Consider the following 20,154-nt stretch of genomic DNA (forward strand, 5'->3'; position numbering starts at 1 on the left):
AAATAACCCAGCATTTTTTACTGTGTTCGTTCTTCAACACACCTGGAGAAAGCTCTTGTCATTCTGGCTCTTTCTCTGGCATTTCGTTGAAAATACTTTAGACTGAAGGAAGGAAACGATGTAAAACCTCTACATGCCTCCAGCTTGCATCAGTTTGTGCAGTGAGATGAATCGGTGCTAAAACTGGATTCATTCCTTTTTCTGACTTTTTTCGTTTGACGGTGAAAGAATCATGGCTTCATTTCTGTTTTTAAAACAAAAGAAGGGTTTGTTGTTCTACTAGGAACTTTGTCTTATGAGAATGTGCAGATATTCCATTAAAATACATAGAAAACTTTATATATTTGCAGTATTTTATTTGTCCAAAGCTAATAAAATTTCTTTGGAGGGCCCACATTGAACTGTGGAGCCACAGGTTTCAGACTTCCCCTTTCTGGAAAGAAAAAAAAAAAAACATGTTCTCCTGGTTTCAGTTTATTTTATTTCACAGAAACTGAGAAGTTTCTGATGTTTGACATCCTGGTTGCGTCTGCAGCGTCTCTGCGTCGTCCGTTTGGGATTAATGATCCTGCTGGGGACTGATGATGCCAGGTGACAGATTGCTGGATGGAAGCTGTGATTTTTCTCGCTCGCTGCAGCAGCTGCTGGCGTTTCCCCACTTTAAACGTTGTTGCTTTAACAGCGCCCATCAGTGCCATAAATGAGCTCAGGAAACGGCGCAGGAGCTATCAGTGGCTGCGCTTCACCTCCCAGACTGATACGCTGCTGTCAGACTGATGTGTTGCATCACAGGTTTTTATTTCTAAATGACAGTTTTTGTAATGTTCACTGATGTGCTTTGGATTGGTTTCAGCAGGTTAAAAGTGACATGTTGTGCTTCCTGGAGCAGGTGAGAATAAGTTTATAGGAAATGTAAAACATGTTCAACACATTTTTTGCACAAAATCTTTCTTAGATAATTAGATTTTAGTTTACACTCGCATGTGGAAATGGCTGCGAACAGATGCATGATTATACAACCACATATCTTTGAAAAGCAGAAGTGAAGCCTCCTGCACAACCAACAAAAATTAAGCAAGTGGTTTCTGGATGGTAAATCAACACTTAAACATACAGCGGTAAAACCAGCTGACCAAACATGCTGGCTCTTAAGTAACCACCTGTTGATTTGTGATGTTTCATGCTGAAGGTTTTTAAATGGCTTCTTTTTCCAGACATCAAAAAAACATTAACTGGTTGTCAAAAACACGACTGGACTGTTTTTAGAAGCAGCAGAAACCCAAATGGAAGTATAAAAACCTGGAAAATGTTGCATAATGGTCCCCTTTAAAATAATTCTGACCTCAGTTCAGCTTCTGGCTTCTTCCAGCCATATCTCTGCCTCATTTCCTCCGGCCACAGATGAGTGAGATTCCTCATGCCTGTCAGTGTTTACACAGCAGAGTGGCAGTGTGTGTGTGTGTGTGTGTGTGTGTGTGTGTGTGTGTGTGTGTGTTGATTGTGCACTGAGGATCCCTCAAAGCGTCTCCACCACATCCCCCCATGCCCAGCTCCATGGATCTATTTTTAGTGGAGGAACAGACACATTTCAGACCGTTTCCCTTCAGGATCCCCAAGGCTTCCTGCTGACCTCCAGTCCTCACTTCTGTCTGGTTCTTGAAACAGAATCAGTTGAGGGTTTCCCTTCTTCATCTCTGAGGTTAAGGTAAGGATTTCCTCTGCAGTTTTCCTGCCTCTGAAGAGATGATGCCTGTTGAGGGTCATTACGAGCCTCAGAGGAATCGGTTGGAAGCTCGTTATTTTGGCCGGAGATAGAGAGCCACCTGAGGGTGGAGCTGCCCCACCCGTTTTCAGGGGTAAATTACCTGAGCGCTCACTCCGCTAATGATTCTCCAGCCCTCAGGGGGAACGCGTTCAAAAGAATCAAGTTCTTTCTGCAACTGGACACAGATTTCAGGTACTTCTGACATGCAAATGTTAGAAAAATGTGGCAAAACCCTGATGTGACTGAAATGAGTTTTTCTCATACAGTCACCGTTAAACTCAGCAAGCAGAATTTCTTCTGTTTTTATACCCATTTCAAGTCCAAAACAGACTTCCTCAGCAGTGACAGATGGTTGCACACTCAGCCAGTAGGGCTATAATTAAGATCATCTACCCAACCTAAGCATCCCCCTCCATTTCCTTTTATTTTATTGGCATGTTGTTTGTTTACCTCCATCTACCTCCCAGCCGGCAGCTTCGCTCTGAACCAGCAGTGGAGCGTTGAGGGTTTGTTTGCGTCGGACCGGCGGACTCGCCCGGACCGGCACCTGGAAGCCATGTGTAAATCACAGGGTGTCGCTGGTCTTCTGCTGCTCAGCATCCTGGGTTTGTTTTCCTCAGGAAGGCTGCAGCTGCTGGGTTGGACAAATAAACGGCCTTCATTCAGAAAAGGTGACAAGAAAACCTCTTCTTATTTCTGTAACCAGGTTTTAAAGAGTAGAGCTGCTGCTCCACATCTAAAGGCGATCGTCTGTCTGGGGACAAAGATCTCTGGGTTTGGAGGAAGGTGAGCGATGGGGCTGAAAACAAAAAGTGGTTTCTGCTTTTACGACTTGCAACCAGAATTAGGTTCATTTGGTTGTAATTTGATTTTCAGATGTTCAACTCCTCTGGCTGTCTCTCAAATTATTTCATCAATCGATTATTCTAACAGTTAATCGGATAAAAATCGGCACATTTCACAGATTTTTCATTTAACCACTTAATCCTTTTATACTATACTATGAATGCATTAAAAGATGTAAATAAACAAATAACTGTTCTTTTTGTGAATAAGAAAATAAAGATTTTCTGGCTTAAAATGTAGTAATAAAACATTCCTTTAGTGAATTTGAACCAGTTTTGGCTTAATTGCTGCTCTGACGTGGGTTTTTCCAGCAAATGGCCTTTTTTTCTAGTTGATGATTGATTACTAAATTAGTTGACAGTTATTTCTATAATCGATTTGTCATGATTAATCTGATTAGATCAATTTGTTTGAACTGCTCCTCGTTTTTGGACCCGTTTGCAGTTTATAGCTCGTTTGTTTGTAGACAGTTGATGCAACACTCCTCTGTGGTTCTTTTTTCAGTTTGAGAGCCAGAAAGAAAGAAAAAGTCCAAACTGCGAACAGTGAACCTTGTTCAGGAGCTAAGCAGTCAGAGTGATGGTGTGCAGGATGTCCAGTGCTGCGTTTCAGAGGAGCTCAGTGTTCAGATCCCAGCTGGGAAACGAGGAACAGTGACGTTCTCAGCACTCGATCACCTGCCACTGCTGCTTTTCTCTTCCCTTGAAGCCCAACTTTTACGACTTCTTTGTGCTTCTGCGATCAGGCTTGGCTGCTGCGCAGTGCAGAAGTGTCCCTCCGTGTAAGTTATTGCCAGTAAAACCTTCCGAGGAGTAAACAAACTTCTCTCAACTGTTGACTTTGTGTGTGAGCATCCCTCCTCTTCCGCCCGTCTGACTCGTGATGCCCTCGCCTTTGAGTCGAGGCCACATGGTGCGGCAGATGCCGAGGCCGCTGCGCTCTGACTCCACAACACCCGCCATTCTCATGGAAATGGCCACGCTTGTCTGGCTGAATAATGGCGCTGGTTTGTTTGTGCACATGTGCGTTATGGAGCGGCATGTGTTTGGATGAAGGGGACTGTTTAGGAGGGTCTGATGTGAGCTTAAAAAGTGCTCATGAATAAAAACAGGAAGGTTCTGGTATCTACCCACCTGCTCAGCAGAATCAGCTGAATCTGATTTGATCAGCTGATGTTTACCAGCCTTTTTTTCCAGGGTTTTCTAAGCCTTTTCTGCTTGGCTGCACAACAAACCCCTGAATTTATTTGAGCTGTTTGTCTCAGTGTGTGGGCAGGTGCAGTTTTTATTCCTCCTGGCATCCATGAATCGATCCCTGGCAGCTCTGCAGTGCGTCAGCCGTAAAGGCTTTCACACTTGGCGGGCGGCCACAGGGCAGCATATTGCTGGGCGGCGCGGGTGTGTGAGGGCGGACCGGGGTTGGGATTTTTGGGTCTCTTCCACCTCCGGGGTAGAAGGATCCCTCTGTGTTCTCTCTTGGCATTTAGTGTGCGGCGCCAGGTTAAAGGTCAACCCTTCAGAGCAAAATGGCTAGTTTGGGTTTCTGGTTAAAACTCTTTAAGGTTGTTTTCACTCCTGATAGTCTGATAGATTTGATTGGGGATCAAAATTGCAACATTTATTAAATTTTCAGCTGCTGCGGTTTGTTTTCACACTGCACTGTGTCAAACAAACCAAACTAATTGAAAAACCTTTTCTCGTCCCCATCTGTAGGGGTGATCACACCAGATCCGATTTACAATTTTAATCAGTTTTATGTTTTATTTTCTTTGCTCTCGTTTTGCTTTCTTTTCAAAAAAGAAATTACAAATGACATAAAATATTTTTAAATATAAGTATTATAATTAAACAAGTATTTTTGTTTAATTGCAACAACATAGACATAATGTTAGCAGAACAAAGAAGCAATTTTACCTCAAGAACATCAACAAAAGTTGTTTTAATGAGACCAATGACTTTATTCTGGTAATATTCAGACTTTATTTTTCACTCATATGTATTCTTGTAACATTATTACCTTACTCTTGTAGAAAAAAAGGAAGACATATCCTGACTTGAGCTGAACTCAAAGTCTAATAAATAGCAGCTGTAAACATGCTTCTCAAACAAGATGGCGGCTCCAGAAACCCAAGAAGTGGTGAAAAAAAATCCAGATTTGTCAAAAACGAAATCTTAAAACATCCAAAATGCGATTAATCAATAGAGTCGATTTATCACCCAGATATAAGAGCCTTTCCATCATCAATCACACTGTCAGCTGTTTTCATCTTTTTACGGTAAAAACATCCGGTGGCGTCGTTTCCACACACATCCTGCACTTTCACAGGTACTGTCAAAGCTGCGATTGCCTGAAAACACGAGGATTTTACATCTGACAACACACACTCCTCTCTGCTTCCTTCAGGTCACACACACACCAACCCACCGCCCACAGGCACACACCAACGCTCATCCACAGTCTGAGTCACGTACACACACACATGACCGCGGAGGAACTGGGCAGACAGTGTGATCGCTTCGTGATGATTTCAGGGTGAAACAACAGTCAAGCCCTCCTGCAGGGCTGCAGATTGGCCCAGAATCTCTCATGAGCTTCCACACGTTTTTCTGCTCTCTCAATGTTTTCTGTTTGTTTTAACAGAGACTTATTTACCAACGGTAATCTGAGAGTCCCAAAGGGTTCAGCATCAAAGATTTTCCTGTTAATTAGATTTTCTTATTTAATAGCTAATTGTTACATTTTTATGTTTGCTGCTAGGAAACAGTGGTTATACTAAAGCTTTTTGGACCAGTTCTGTTCACATTTTCAAGGTAAAGAGCTCGTGTTTCCCATTCAATGGCCTTCATCAAACCTTTTGTCACATGGGCCAAAATCGTCAAGTGAAAAGGATTTAGATTCTGGAAATTGTTTTTTTGAGTTTTATGGTTGAATTTGATCTACACGTTGCACAGACACGCAGCGTCTCTCCACCTCCAGGAACAATTTCCAAAAAGACTTTGAAAAAATTCTGGTTTATGGACCAGAATAACATTTTTCTGGACCGCATCTCCATAACTCAAACCTCAGTGTCTGGTCTGAGTTGACATTTACTCCTGTTTTGGTGGGCTTCATTAAGTCCCTGGACTGAGGTTAGGATCTGTTTAACCTCAGAGTTACCTCTATTTGTCTCCTTACCTACCTTTGCTTCTTAATTGTTGTTTTTCCACATAAACACAGCTGAAACCCAGAAGGCCAAAAACGTCCATGTGAGGAAACGCTTTGTTTAGGGAATGTGTGCAACCCCATTTTCTTAAACAAACGTTCTGCAGTCTGTAGTTATTTTGGATTTTTTTGGCCGCTCTGCTGCACCAGCGTCTGCGGCTAAATTCGCCCCAGGAAAGGCGGAGAAGCGTTGCCCGTCTGTTCTGATGTTTGTTCCCTTTGTCTGGACAGGACAACATGCCGCAGACACCACCTTTCAAGGGGCAGCTGAACACCGGTGGCTACAACAACAATTTGTACGACGAGACCAAGGAGGAAGTCTACCCCGGCCTCTATTATCACGACAACAACCTGGCGTCCGGCTCCCTGGAGGCCCTCATTCACCACCTGGTGCCAACTGTGGACTATTATCCAGACGTGAGTGCAATGTTCTGCCTAATTTACTCTGAAACCCTTTTGCTCTTAGATCAAAGTTCCTGCTTTCATTTTCTCTGTTTCTTCTCATGAATTGAGTTTCTTTTCTTGGTCACCAGGCCATGAAAGTTTGAGAAATACCCTCACTTACCCTCAGCCTTGTGATTGTGAATATTTTTATATTTTCCTTCCTGTGCAGAGGACCTATGTCTTCACCTTCCTGCTCAGTTCTCGCCTCTTCATCCACCCGTATGAACTTATGTCCAAAGTGTGCCACCTGTGCATGGAGCAGCAGCGACTTAGTGATCCTCAAGCAGATAAGGTTTGCTGAACTTTTCATCTAATAAACTGAATCTCAACCCCGATTGGCTGCTTTGCTGTTCGCTCACTGTCCACTTGTTCTGAATTTCCAGCTGAGACTCAGAAAGATCACTCCAAAGATTCTGCAGCTGCTGACGGAGTGGACGGAAACGTTTCCCTATGACTTCAGGGATGAGCGGATGATGCGCAGCCTGAAGGAGCTGACCCACCGGCTCGCCAGCGGAGATGAGGTCACTTTGATCTTCCTGATTTAACGTCTGAAAAACTGTGTTTTTTAGGGGTGCACCGATTTATCGGCGCTGATTTGCTTTATTTTGGGAGATTGGTGATTGGCCGATACTCACGTGAAACCTCAGTACAGGTCTAAACGTCAGCCTCTGTCCCCTTCCACTTTCCCGTTAGAGAGGTTTGACTGACAGACCGGCCCACCAGGTCATGTTTGCACGTTTGCATTTAACAATAGTCACTTCACTGTTGCCAACTCAGGAACTTTCTTGCTATATTTAGCAACACGTCAGACAAAAACATCAGTATCTGCCATAATCACATTGCCAGGTCTGGATTTTTAAGGATCGGCCAGAAAGCTTCAACCGGTGCACCCCTAGTGTTTTAGATGATAATGTTTGACACCAGCCGTCCGCACAGAGTTTCAGGCTCTGCAGATCTTTTCCACAGATAGCAGCTGTGGGAGGGAAAGCGGGGTGTCAGTGGCAACAAAGCAGGTTTTGAGGCCGGCTGCGTTCAGAGAAAAGCCTCATTGTTTAGCAGCTAGGTGGGTTTTTCTGGTCTCTGCTGCATGCTCCTTCCTAAGCAGCGTTTGGTTTGTTCCACTGCAGAAGAGCTGATCGTCCCTGGCTTAGTGCACAGCGAGCTGGGCCGGTTGAATAAAGGTAGAGTCGACTCGTTTTTGTCCCTGGCGAACATGCTGACCCTCCACTTTTCAGTCAGAGACATTGTTTTGACAGGCAGTGACTCATGCTGCGTTTGTTTTGAAAGGAAATGCAAGCGTAGGATAAAAATAGCAGCAGAAGCTCAAAGTGAAAGTACCTGAGTTCACCGTTAGGGAAGGTCTCAGCAGTTTGGGGGTCAGATGACATCCTGGCAGGGATGAGATTCACATCACATTTGGTGAAGAAAACAGTCTAAGAGCATTTTCTCAACAATCTTCAAAAAGGAAAATCCTCCTATCATCCTGTGAAGGCTGCAGTTCACTGTAAGACTTACACAGATTTAAGTTGACAGTAATCCTATGTGGATAATCTTCATTGTGTGGCTATTTACTCATCTTTGTGGTCCTACTCACTGAACCGCACAGCATTCTGGGAGATGTAGGCAGAGGGAAGACTTTAGCCATTAAAGTTCTCACAGTGAGCTTAGCTAGGTGGTTAGCATGAACTCACTCACTCAGTCTTTGGTTACCTAGCAACAACCTGTTGAGTAACGCACGCGGCTGCAGTTTCAGGTTTCCTCATAACACTTGACGGCGTGAAGTGAAAAGAGCTAAAAGAGGAAAGTATGGGAGTCATTTTAATATTTAAAACAAAAAACTAATTAAAATTATTAATGTCAACTGAAATTAAATGCTTATAACGTGAAACAAAGTCAATATCTAACCTAATGTGGCAACATCAGTGGTTTTAGCTGTAAATAAAATGCATGAATGAAACCTGAACAGATTCATTTTATGCAGATGATCCTCAGTTCGATCCTCCATACTGACCTTCTGTTTCTGCCAGATTTTGCCGTCTCAGCTCATCATGTAATAACCCAATTAAAGAGCCGATCAACTTTAAAAATAGTCACTGCTTTCTACAAACGTTGGGAAGCTTCAGTGCAACAGGCAGGATGCAGGACACCTACATGTGTTGGCATGTCGCTGCTGCAGACTGGACGGCCTGGACTGCAGCTTTCATTTGACGCAATGCAAAGATTTCTGCTCTACTTTATCTGATTTAAGATGAGTAAGAAAGATGCAGAACTTAAAAACATTTAAAAAAGGAAGTTAATAAACCACTTCTCCAATCCTTCAAACTCTCATTTTAAAAACAGGCTTCGAATGACCCATCAATACCACCAAGTATCGATCAAGGCTGAATCAAAACATCAATGCTACAGCTCCATGTGTCTGATTGTTTCTGTTAAAGCCTGGAAACAACCTGCAACATGTCTGCACGCGTCCAGTCGTGCTCACAGAGATGCAGTTTTGTTTTGATGGCCACAAACATATTTTGATTTCATATTAGACGAACAGAAGCTGACATTTAGCTGCGCTTAATAAAAACAGAAAGCAAACTGTGGCGAGTTTCCACGGTACTTTCCCATGAGTGGATTTCATGCTTGGTGGCAAAGAGATCCTGTTAGATAACAGTGAAGCTCCTCTCTGCCACTGTTTCCAATAATGACCATCACTAAACTAGTCTGAACATGCAAAGGGAAATTTTCTGGTGATGTTTATTTCAGTAAATCAAATCTGCAAAAAAAAAAAAAAAAATCCAAAAATGAGTTTGGATATTTTCTGAACGTGTTTGATCAATCCTAACAACTTGTGCATAAAAGTGTCAAAGGTCATAGACGTCTGAGTTAAACAGCGTATAAACATTCGATTTACCGTCAGAGTCACTAACACTGAATATCCTGCAGCCATCAGCCAAACACAAGCCTCTCTTTTTGCTCGGCGTGACGGAGAACAAGGTTTTCAGGGAAACTTCAGTGGGACACAAATCGCCTCTGCAAAAGTTTGTAACTGTTTTGTTCATGCGTCTGTAGGTGATGAACTGATTAAAACATGTTAGTGGTAGAAACGCCCAGAGGATATTTCCTGGAACCATCCCTGTTGCAGTAAATGTGAGTGAGAAGAGCGCAGCTTCATATCTGTTTTAAAATTGGAGTATTTAAGAGAATCATGTCTGCTGACCAGAGTAAGAACCAGAATGTGCAGAGCTGCAGCTCTGGGAAAACAGACCCGGATCCAGAATAGATGCCCTGAACATCTGCTAAAGGCTGAGTCCAAACCACACTGAATACACACCAGGACCTTGATCTCCATACTGACACTGTCATTATGGATTTGGTTGGATATATTAGGAAGCAGGAGCTAAGAAGCAAGTCTAGCTCTGGGATCTCCATTTACCCAGCTGGTGCTAGTTTGTGTTTTTACATGTAGATTAAAGCTGCAGTATGTAAGTATTTAAAAAATATGTTTTTTACAAATTATCCTAATGACGTGACAGTATAAGACACACACTCTGAAAAATTTGAACTCCTCTACCTTCTCCCAGTAACATACATTCAGTCAGAAGGAACCAATCAGAGCCAGGAGGAGGGTTTTAGCGCTGTCAATCACTCTTTTGTCAACCCGTCCTGCTTGCCCTTGTGGTTCACCACAACATAATCTGTCATGAATGCTGAGGCTAGCTAGCATAGCCACAGATGAAGCCGGATGAATAGTTTTTCCGCTATTAGCACATTGAGCAGGTACAGGAGGATGATTGACAGCGCTAAGACCCGCCTCTTGGCTCTGATTGGTGCATTTTTGCAGACTGCAATAGAAGCACTGGTATTTTCTGGCAGCTGATACCAAACTGTCACAACATGGTGACATATTCTGTGACATATTTTTGTAAAAATATGTAAGCTTTACTGATATAATGATTATAAGTTTGGATAATTTAGGTTCCATTCTGCCACTTGGAAAGGTTTTGTGTTTTTGCAGTCGACATGACGATATGGAAGGTTAAACTCAGTGAACTCATACTGGTCCCAAAAGTTTCCCTTTTTAAACTGCAGTTGTTAGCAGCGGAGTAGGAGTCAGCTGCAAAGATCGTTGGGATGAAAGCAAACGTCATGACTGCTGGATGAGGAACAGTTATTCTTACTGCTTCCTAAGTTGAAATCAGGGTTATATTTGTGGATAAAATGCAGATTTCAGTATTTCTTTCATTAGTTCTGGTTGGATGAACATCTGAAAACACTTTGGCGAGTGTCTGCTTCAGATCAGGTGGTGATGTCGCACGGCCAGAAAAAACAAACGCATTAAAAAAGCAGACCAGCCACGCCCTCACTGGTGATGGCTGGCAGCGAGCGGTCATCTGCCAGCTTCGGCTCACCGCCAGGGTTCGTGGTGTCGGCGAACACTGGGCTCCTGCTAGGCTCCCTCATTCGTAACACCAATAGTTGTGATGGAGTCCCTCTGCTCAGCAAAGGCAGAACATGCTGCCTCCAAGATCTGCAGCTAAATTTACCCGAGCCCAGCGTGTCGTCTGTGTGTGGTGGGGACAGAAGCAGCAGCAGATGGCTGACTTTGAAGTGGCCACCGCAGCGATTTTCACTTGTGGCATTCCTCGCTGTTGTCCAAGTGTTCAGTGGACTGTTGCAGCGCTGTTTTCAGATTGAGGCGGAATATTTGTTCAATCTTTTGTTGGATGTTTGGAATATTACATTAATTTTTCAGCACTCAAAGGAAGAAAAAAAATGTGTTTTGGGTTAATCTTGGCTCCTCATCAGATTTTAAAACTGAACTGGCAGAAAGTCCAGCAAAGAAAACTGAACTCCATCACCTTCAACTGCAAAAACACGAAATGTTACCAAGTTTTGATTTGGTCTAGTTTGTAGTGCAAATATCTTTACAGGGCGATCTCCTCCAAATACACAAAAATCAAGCACACATGTACTTCTCATCTTATGCAACTTGTGGGCCGAACTTGGTCAGTGAGGGAACTCTTATCTAACTGTGGTCTGTTTGGAGTCACAGGAAATGTTCAGAACAGGCCGACCTCTCGACCCCCGGAGCTACCGAGCCAAGAGCTCTGCCCCTCTTGAGCGCCATCAAAGGGCAATGGGGGCTTATGTAACTTCCAGATTTGGGTAGTAACTAGTTACAATTACTCAAGTAACTTTTCATAAGTTTATTGAAAGAAAATGTCTTTTGTCAGATTTTTTTTTGTTTCTTATATGAATGGAAATACATGATGTAATTTTTAATTATTAAATGATTGATAATTAGATCTGCTACTCAGAACTTGAGTAAACCTTTTACCAAATACTGTTTTACTCTTACTCCAGTAATTTCTTGGACAGCTACTTTTTTACTTTTACTTGAGTAAAAATATGTAGACGTGTAGTTCTACTCTTACTACAGTTTTCGGTACTCTCCACCCAAAAGTTGCAAACACAAATCCTTTAGAACAGGACAGCAACATCCTTGGCGTTCCAGACGATATTCCTTGTCTATTTTAGATATCAGGCTCTCAATAACCGTCTTTTCCCTTCTCTGTATCCTCCAGGTGTACAAGAAGGCGGTGGGGCAGATGAGCCAGGGTCTGATCAGGAGGCTGACGGTGCTCAGCCAGTACGAGGAGGCGCTGGTGAAGGTCAACGCCACGGTGGCGGAGCGGCTGACGGCGCTGAAGGCCAAACCCCAGGCAGCAACCCAAAGAGACTTGCTCTCCATTTGCAACGACCCCTTCACTGTCGCCCAGCAGCTCACACACATAGAGCTGGTACGCAGACGTTTACTTCCCTGTTAGATTTCTTGGCTTCTTGTCAAGGACAAATCCATCAGATTCTCAGGCGTGTTTGGCTCACAAGGCTAATTCTCATAATTCGGGTTCCAGCAACCCTTTTTATTTTGTTACACTGCTGGGTTTAAGTTCTCATGCCAAATAGGGCTGGAACGATTAATTGGATTAATCGATTATTGAAATAATATAATATAGTAATCGGTTACTGAGGAGAGTCGTTGATTTCCATGAATCAATCCAGTGTGTTGGAGTTTCTAACGTGGAGCAAAAATAAAGAAAAACTTCTTGCATCTAAAGATTAAGGGAGCTAATTTTTTCATTTCTCCTTTCAGGAGCGATTGAGTTACATCGGACCTGAAGAGTTTGTTCAGGCTTTCGTCCATAAAGACCCTCTGGACAATGACAAGGTAACAGCTTTTCTAAGAATAAACCAGCAGATAAGAAAGACTGCCCAGAGGTTACTCAGTCTTTGTTCCCTGTCTGCACGGCACGGCAGCCGATCCAATCTGTCTTTTTATTATGGTTTGGAAAGCTCCAGTTTTCACTCCAGACGGATCTTGAGTTGACACAACACGGTTTCTGTCTGCTGCGCAGGTCAGAGCGAGGCCAGGTGGTTTCAGACTGCAGCAGCAGACCAAATATCCACCTCACAATCACACACATACTCACACACACCTGACTGGCTATTTCCCCAAATCATCCCAGAGTCTGGATTAGATGTGCACCTCATCTCTTAGCAACCGCTGCTCCTAAGGGTTTGTATTGGGAAGGGGTGTGTGTTTTGGGTGGCGGGCTCTCTTGTCTGGCATTCGGCTGCTAGGCAACAGACCCTTTTTTCGGAAGGCGAGTTGATGGAGGGGGTTAGAGCTGCCATTGTGCCTGTGGCCAGTTTGCCTCGTACCCCTAACAAGCCCCTTCAAAAACAGAAATGACGGCGTTTGTGCATGTGTATGCGTGTGTGTGTTTGCATTTAAAATGTGCCTGGCGGGGAGAGTGGCGTAAGGCCAGAGGAATGTGTGGAATCAGATCAAGAGGAATCCACACAAAGAAGCTGAATGCAACATGGGACAACTATTGTCCTGATGGAGGCACGGTGAAGTTGAGCGAGATTGGAGGTTATTTAGTTTGCTCAGTGATGCATTGACTGGGAGGGAGGAGAAAAAGGCAAATATAAGCTTTATTTCACCCATCCAGAAATGTTTCAGGTTGCAGTTACCAGCGTCACTAATAGAAAACCTGTTATTGTTACAGAGCTGCTTCAGTGATCGCAAGAAGGCCAGCAACCTGGAAGCCTACGTGGACTGGTTCAACAGACTCAGTTATTTGGTGGCCACAGAGATTTGTTTGGTGAGTGGCAAAGACTAGTCTTTGTTTTCCTGATTAATGATAATGAAAGCAGCAGCAATTGGAAATTTTTCTAAAAGAATGCAAAAAAGATAAATCCCTGTAGCCTTACTGGAAGCAAATTTGGTGGAAATAATTTTCTCTCTTTCAATCTTTTCTGAAAAAATACTATTTTATAACAGATGCTGGTCACACTAATTTCATTTTCCGTTAAAATGTTTGTCTAAGTTTTGAAAATTAATCATTCATAAATATGCTCACAGCTTTTACATTTAAGACTGCTCATTTTCTAATGTTTTGTAGCAACTAATTAAAACAGCAGTGCTAACGCTAGCTTGTTTGTACAGAGAAACTTGAAAATCCCAAAAACCCAGGCACTCAATATATAGCATAGTTCCTAGATTTAAAAAAAAATTATAAACAAATTGCAAACAATTACCCAGGTTTTTAAAAAGTAGCTCATTGTTTTAAATCATCACTTTGTTAAGCTTTATGTAGCAGAGCTGTGCTGCAGTGAAAAACCCCAAAACAATCAGAATATGCCAAAGTGGTAACCACACCTCCTCATGTATTTGTGCAACAAAAAGCTCCACAGCTTATCAAGCAAAGGCTCATGGTTATAATCTGCTACTTTCCTAACTTTATTTAGCAGCTAACTGTGCCGCAGTGCTAATGCTAGTGCTAATGCTAGCTTGTAAACCGAAACAATAAATGAAGACTTTATATTTATGTTTTTTCTGTACCAGTTTGTTTAACTGGAAGAAGCTATTTTTGACATTTCCCACCACCAGTTAAAACCAAAACTTAATATTTTTACCTTTTTGTAGTTGTAAGTTTACTACACTACATATTGTTGAAAATAAACGTATGTTTAGCTTCTGGTCACATTGGTTCAAAAACCCAAACAAACAGGACAAATGAAGAAAACACACATAGTGTAGTAAAAATCTCTGCATTCAAACTGACCTTAGTGTTTCTCACAGGTTTTTAATTTCCGTTCATAATTCTGTACATTTTTATTTCCCACAGCCTGTGAAGAAAAAGCATCGAGCTCGAGTCATCGAGTTCTTCATCGACGTGGCACGTGAATGCTTCAACATCGGCAACTTTAACTCCCTCATGGCCATCATATGTGAGTTGTTTGTATGTTTTATTTCCTCCCAAATCAGCTTTTTGCTTAACTGCATTGTTGAGAACTCCTCTTTCCTCTTTCTGCCAAATCTTAAGTGATTAGATTTTGTTTCTCTCATTTTAGTTTGCACGACCAGTGCATCTGTGTAGCCTGAACCAATTACCAAACAGACATCCCAGATCCAACTGGGGTCTGCAAAAGACTCAATAAAAGTGTTTTAGTGGATCTCTTTAAGGAGTCTAAAAGCACTTAGTGGTGAATCTCCTCAGGCGCTGTGCTGACCTCACTGGGGGCCTGGCGAACAGCTCTTTGAGCGGCACCAGGGGAGTGGATCTGGCTCCTGTCCCTGGCCTCGGGGCAGGAGGAGAGCCGAGGATCTTTGTGTCCAGAGTAAAGGGGGAAGGGTCAGAATCACAGGAGGACTGGGAACAAACCAGCCAAAGCAGATGGTCAACACTGACCAGAGAGAGAGTCGACACACAATGGAGAGGAGGGAACATTGGAGTGCCAGCTGTCCTCTACCCGTCTCCCCTGAGAGACGGACAGAGTGCCAAAGGCAAAACTGTCTGCACCAGCCTCCTCTCCAGGGAGCCACCGGGGCGAGGCATTACTGAAGTGCCTCATCCAAAAGGCTGCCTCACCTCTGAAGGAAATATTCTTATTTACCAAGCAGGATAGTTTTAAACTTTACCAAATCTGAGGCTGGGTTTCGTTCTGCTCCAACCACATGTGATTTGAATGTCATGAAAGGATAAAAAAGTTGGAAATTAGACTGAATACTGACGGAAAGAGAGCATCGCAGCGAAAAACAAAATCTTACCCAGCATGTTTGGTCTATATTAGTACACTTGAAAAAACGAACGTAAAAGTAACTTTTCAGCGGGATATCGGAGCTTGTTTTAACTCAATCATTCTTTAATATTGATGAAAAAGTTCTAGTTTTATTAGCAAATTATTTAACTTGTAACACTGACAAAAATGTCTTGTTGCAAGTGAAATTATCTGGCAATAAAAAAATAACTTTCATCACTGTTAAGGACTCTAAACAAGCTCCTATTTCTTGCTGAAAAGTTACTCGTACGTTAGTTTTGTGTTATTTCAAGTGAACTAAGATATTTGCACTAGAAACTAGACCGAAAATACTTGGTAAGATTTTGTGTTTAGAAGAAGACAACTAAACCCAAAGCATCCCAGTTTACTGCTGAAAATCACAGAATCTAAGCTACTAAAGGGCTTGTTTTTACCACACCTGCTTCTGGTGGCCTTGTTCTTAGATGGAGTTACCAAGGCGACGTCAGATCCCACTTTCCTCCGCTGTGGTTTTATTTGGAAACATAACACTCAACCTGGGTGGATCGGTTCCGAGTTTTGGATTTCCACTTTCTGTGTAGGAGATGTTTTTGTCGTTCCTGCTCTGAGTGTGACCTGTAAGACACTCCAACATGCAGAGGGATTAGCATATGGGAAGCAGAGAGCTGGGAGGGGAAACGAGGCGTGCGCTAACGCTCATTGTTCCTCAGTCCTTGTAACCGGGCTCCATCAGAGGAAACAACATAAAGCCTGAAAAACAGAGAGCAGAGCGACGATGACTGCGAGGGGAGGAGAGGAAGGGCGGAGCAGGGAAATGCCATGTGTTAATGCGATCATCTTGGCCTAAATGTGTGATCTCTTTATCTCTCATTGTGATTTTCTCTCCGTTTTTTTTTGTGCTTGTCCTCGCCTTGCAGCTGGGATGAACATGAGCCCCGTGTCCCGGCTGAAGAAAACCTGGAGTAAAGTCAAAACGGCCAAGTTCGACATCTTAGAGGTGAGCCTGTGATTATCACCCAAAAATGATAAGAAACCTTAAACATTTCATGTAATTATAATATTTTCTATTAAACATCTGCTCATGAATTGTAATTTTGTAATGAGACACATTGTTCAGCCCCTCCCCTGCCTGTTGCTGCATGCTGTTATCTGAAAGAAGGGTTCCACGCTTTTCCTCTTGCTTATTGAAAAACGAAAATATTTTATATTTTAAAAGTGCAGATGACAGGTTTCTAGTGTCATTAATGTTGAGCTAACTGTGCAGCTAGCCTGATGAGCTAACTTGCTAAAAGCTTGTAAAGATATGTAATCAATTGCTGGATTTCCATTTCAAATGTGCATAAAACCTTGTCAATATTTTGCTAATGTTGAAAAAATGCAGTTAAAATCACACATGAATACGTTTGTTTACACAATAAGATGTTAAAACCTTGCAGCGCCATCACTCTCCTACCACTTCCTGTCGTCTTCTTCGACTTTTCCGCCAGTAGTAACATCTGGTTGTTGTTATTGACTAATGTTATAGATAACATTATTAGCCATTGCAGGGATTTAACAAAAAAAGCAGTTAATTTTTACACCGTTTTAAATGTGTAAATGATGGACAAATTTTAAATTGTTAAAGCTTTACTTTTAAATTTCTGCAACCAACAAGAAAACTCCACACAGATTTGTTGAAAGTAAACGCTTTCAACAAACAAGCAGCTCTAACAGCAAACATGCTGAACTGACAAGTCTGCAGACGGAGAGTGGGAATTCTGCAGCCAGGACGCCCCCAGATGTTGAAGGCGGACGCAGATCACTCAGCTTTCCTACGCGAAAGCTCGGAAAGCTCTGCACACTGCAGGGACAACACTCAGAGTGAATATCTAACACTCAGTCAGTCAATCTGGTAAAAGATCTGACAAGTCAGCGGGGACTGTGCAGGACCTGAAAGCTTTTCAGATGCCGCTGTTATTTTCCCTTCATGTCTCACTGGAGATGATCAGCTTTTATTCTTCAGTCATATTCATCCTCTTTAAAACGTCTTTTACCTTCCTGTTTAGTTCCTCTGGGCCCGACTGCCGTAAATCCTGGACTTTCAAGCAGAAGTTGCTGCAGTTATGCTAACTTTATAGCTCCTTTAAACTCAGGGGGTTCTCTTATTAAACTATGGGAACATGTGAATGTGGGCCCCATATGTATTTTGTTCAGGTTGGATGGGTACTTCAGTGAACTTCAGCCTGTGTTTTAGCTCGGTTCCTGTTCGTATCGGCCCCAGATGTAAACGCTGGCTCACCCTATGCTCTTGTCTTCGCCAGATGTTGAACTGACTCTGTGTCCGTCTTCCTCTTCATAGCATCAGATGGATCCTTCAAGCAACTTCTACAACTACAGAACAGCGCTGAGAGGCGCCACGCAGAGGTCCATCACGGCCAACAGCAGCAGAGAGAAGGTGAGGCTTCAACAGAACCCGACCTGGGATCGAATCTGAAGTTTGGTGACGCTTACTCCAGAAATGCATTTATTCCAACTCACCCAGCAGCCTCAGACATGAAAGTCTGAACATCTGGGCCGCAGACTTAACATTTACACTTCAGACATCTGACTGAGATTCTGCTACAACTAATGATTATTTTAGCAATTGATTATTCTGATGATTAATCAAATCAGAAATTTGTCAAATTCGCCAGAATTTTCATTTCACTTCTAACTCTTTAAAACAACATTAGAAACAGATTAAAAGATGCAAATGAGCAACTAATCTAATTATTTTTAAGTAAGAAAATAAACATTTTACTGCCTAAAATGCAGTAATATACCATTCCTTAATTATTTGTAGCAAAGGATGCCCCTGCAACTAAAGTTTTTTTTTAAATCTTATATACCATATATTTTATGTAGAGTTTTGACCTAGATACTGGTCTATGTATGTTCTTTCAGGAAATGGCCTTTTTTTGAGTGTACATACTCCAGTTAATGATTAATCGATCACTTCAATAATCGATTAATCATGATTTATCTGAAAAAAAAAAACAAAAACAAAAAACGTTTCAGCTCTAGTCTGAGACTACCTAAAGGAGTAACGGGGGTTTGTGTCTCCTTCAACCAGCGTTCCTCTTTCGTAAAAAGTTCAGATATTTATGAAGGGAGGGAAAAACAAACGTCTGGCTGTGTCTGGTTGGCGTCTGGACGCCGCGTCCCCGCCGTGTTTACGCCACCAGCAGCATCCCCAGACGACTCGGCCTCCGCAGTCAGGAGGTTGCATAACGGCACAGCTCAGAGTGGACACGGTGACCGAGTCACAAGAGGAGGGGGTCCTGTCCAACATGGCCGCCTGCCAGATCACATAGCGTTCTCTGACGGCCCCCTCCTCCTTCGAGCTTCCTCTCACGAACATTTTATTAACTGAGACGGATTGTTCTGTCAATATCCACGCGGCTCCCGGAGTTATTTTGGAGCCAAGATATCCAAACATTCCAGGCTGAGAGGCCGAGGTCATGAAACGGAAAGTTCCCAAGCAGTCTGGTATGTTACTGCTGGTGACCTCTCCTGTTAGGAAGGTTTATGACCTTCAGACCGCAGCAGATCAACAGAGGCTTCAGTTTAACCCCGCTTCAGCTGCTTTTACTGATTTGAAACGTCAAACATTTGTTTCCCTGCTGACTCGTTGTTGCTGTTTTGCAAACTGCAAATCTGAAACAGACTTGGTGTGTCTGATGTTTGGTTGTGTAGCAACAGCCCTCTACGACATTTCACTGAAAGGAATGCAGAGAATATTCCAGGATCCGCCTCTAATGCAGATTTTAAACTGTTTGAAAAACTTTTAATCTGTTAAACTGCTTGTCTTTAGAACAAATAGGTTCAATTTGTAAACCAATATATAAAATATGCCATTCTTTCATGAACTTTCTTAACCTTGTTTATGATAAGTTACATGTTGGCAGATTATTTCACTTATAACAAGACATTTGTCTCATGTTATAAGTGAAATAATCTGCCAAGGGAACAAGAACTTTTTCATCAATACTAAGGAAATATTGACTAAACAAGCTCCTATTTCTTGCTGAAACTTGTATGATAGTTTTGTCTTATTTTTTCAAGTGTGATCACATTTTAGCACTAGAAATGAGACAAACTGACTGGTAAAATGTTTTTGAAGTGTTTGGTTTCCTAGTTTGGTTTCTTCCTTGTTTCCTTCTTCTCTTCCTGCTGCCTTCAATCTTTCTTTTTCTCCCTTCCTTTGAATTTCTGATTCTTATTTCCAGCTTCCATATTTAGATCCTGCTCACTATAAAATAATTAGCGTTTCTGTGTTACACTGTAAATAAGGACTAATAATGAGGAAACGTGCTGCTCCCACCCAGAGTTGAACGTTTGTTAGGATGCTCACATGTGCGCGCTCACGAGTGTGTCCTTGTAAACATCATCCGACCCCTGCAGATCCTCGTGGATCATCGTGTTCCAGATCCGTGACCTCTTAGAGACACGGCTCAGTCAGCTGCTCCCAATTTTTCCCAGAAACATGTTTACAGTTGAAGTCACCCTGGAAGGGAGGCGAATCTGCAGGCTTGAGAAGGGAACAGAAAAACAAAAGGAGGGTGCGGTGGCTTCAGATGTGACGTCCGACTGGATGATTTTAAGCATGTAATACACAAAGAATTCAAACCAAATAGCTTTTGATAGCTGCTGCTGCTGCTGCTGCTGCTCTGGTGGCTCCTAAAAGCATTGCGTCATAAATGTTTGATGGGTGGGGGGAAGTCAGGAAAGAGGTGACAGACGGGGGGGGGGGGGGGGGGGTTTTTTTGGGGGGGGGGGGGTGT

The 20,154-nt window shown here is 42.7% G+C and overlaps 1 protein-coding gene across 1 annotated transcript in view; it reads left to right on the forward strand.

Annotated features, from left to right (window-relative positions):
- rasgef1ba (RasGEF domain family, member 1Ba) overlaps positions 1 to 20,154 on the forward strand; it is a 36,729-nt gene that overhangs the window by 7,453 nt on the left and 9,122 nt on the right. Inside the window, exons 2-10 of the mRNA XM_015014948.1 lie at positions 6,044 to 6,229; positions 6,426 to 6,548; positions 6,640 to 6,777; positions 11,830 to 12,045; positions 12,399 to 12,473; positions 13,318 to 13,413; positions 14,440 to 14,542; positions 16,270 to 16,349; positions 17,691 to 17,786. Of these exons, the coding sequence (XP_014870434.1) occupies positions 6,050 to 6,229; positions 6,426 to 6,548; positions 6,640 to 6,777; positions 11,830 to 12,045; positions 12,399 to 12,473; positions 13,318 to 13,413; positions 14,440 to 14,542; positions 16,270 to 16,349; positions 17,691 to 17,786 (1,107 nt within the window). The 5' untranslated portion in view covers positions 6,044 to 6,049. The remainder of the gene's footprint in view (positions 1 to 6,043; positions 6,230 to 6,425; positions 6,549 to 6,639; positions 6,778 to 11,829; positions 12,046 to 12,398; positions 12,474 to 13,317; positions 13,414 to 14,439; positions 14,543 to 16,269; positions 16,350 to 17,690; positions 17,787 to 20,154) is intronic.

This window comes from Poecilia latipinna, unplaced genomic scaffold, assembly GCF_001443285.1.
Source record: "Poecilia latipinna isolate Pla-1442-1.1 unplaced genomic scaffold, P_latipinna-1.0 Scaffold1866, whole genome shotgun sequence".
Classification (NCBI taxonomy): domain Eukaryota; kingdom Metazoa; phylum Chordata; class Actinopteri; order Cyprinodontiformes; family Poeciliidae; genus Poecilia; species Poecilia latipinna.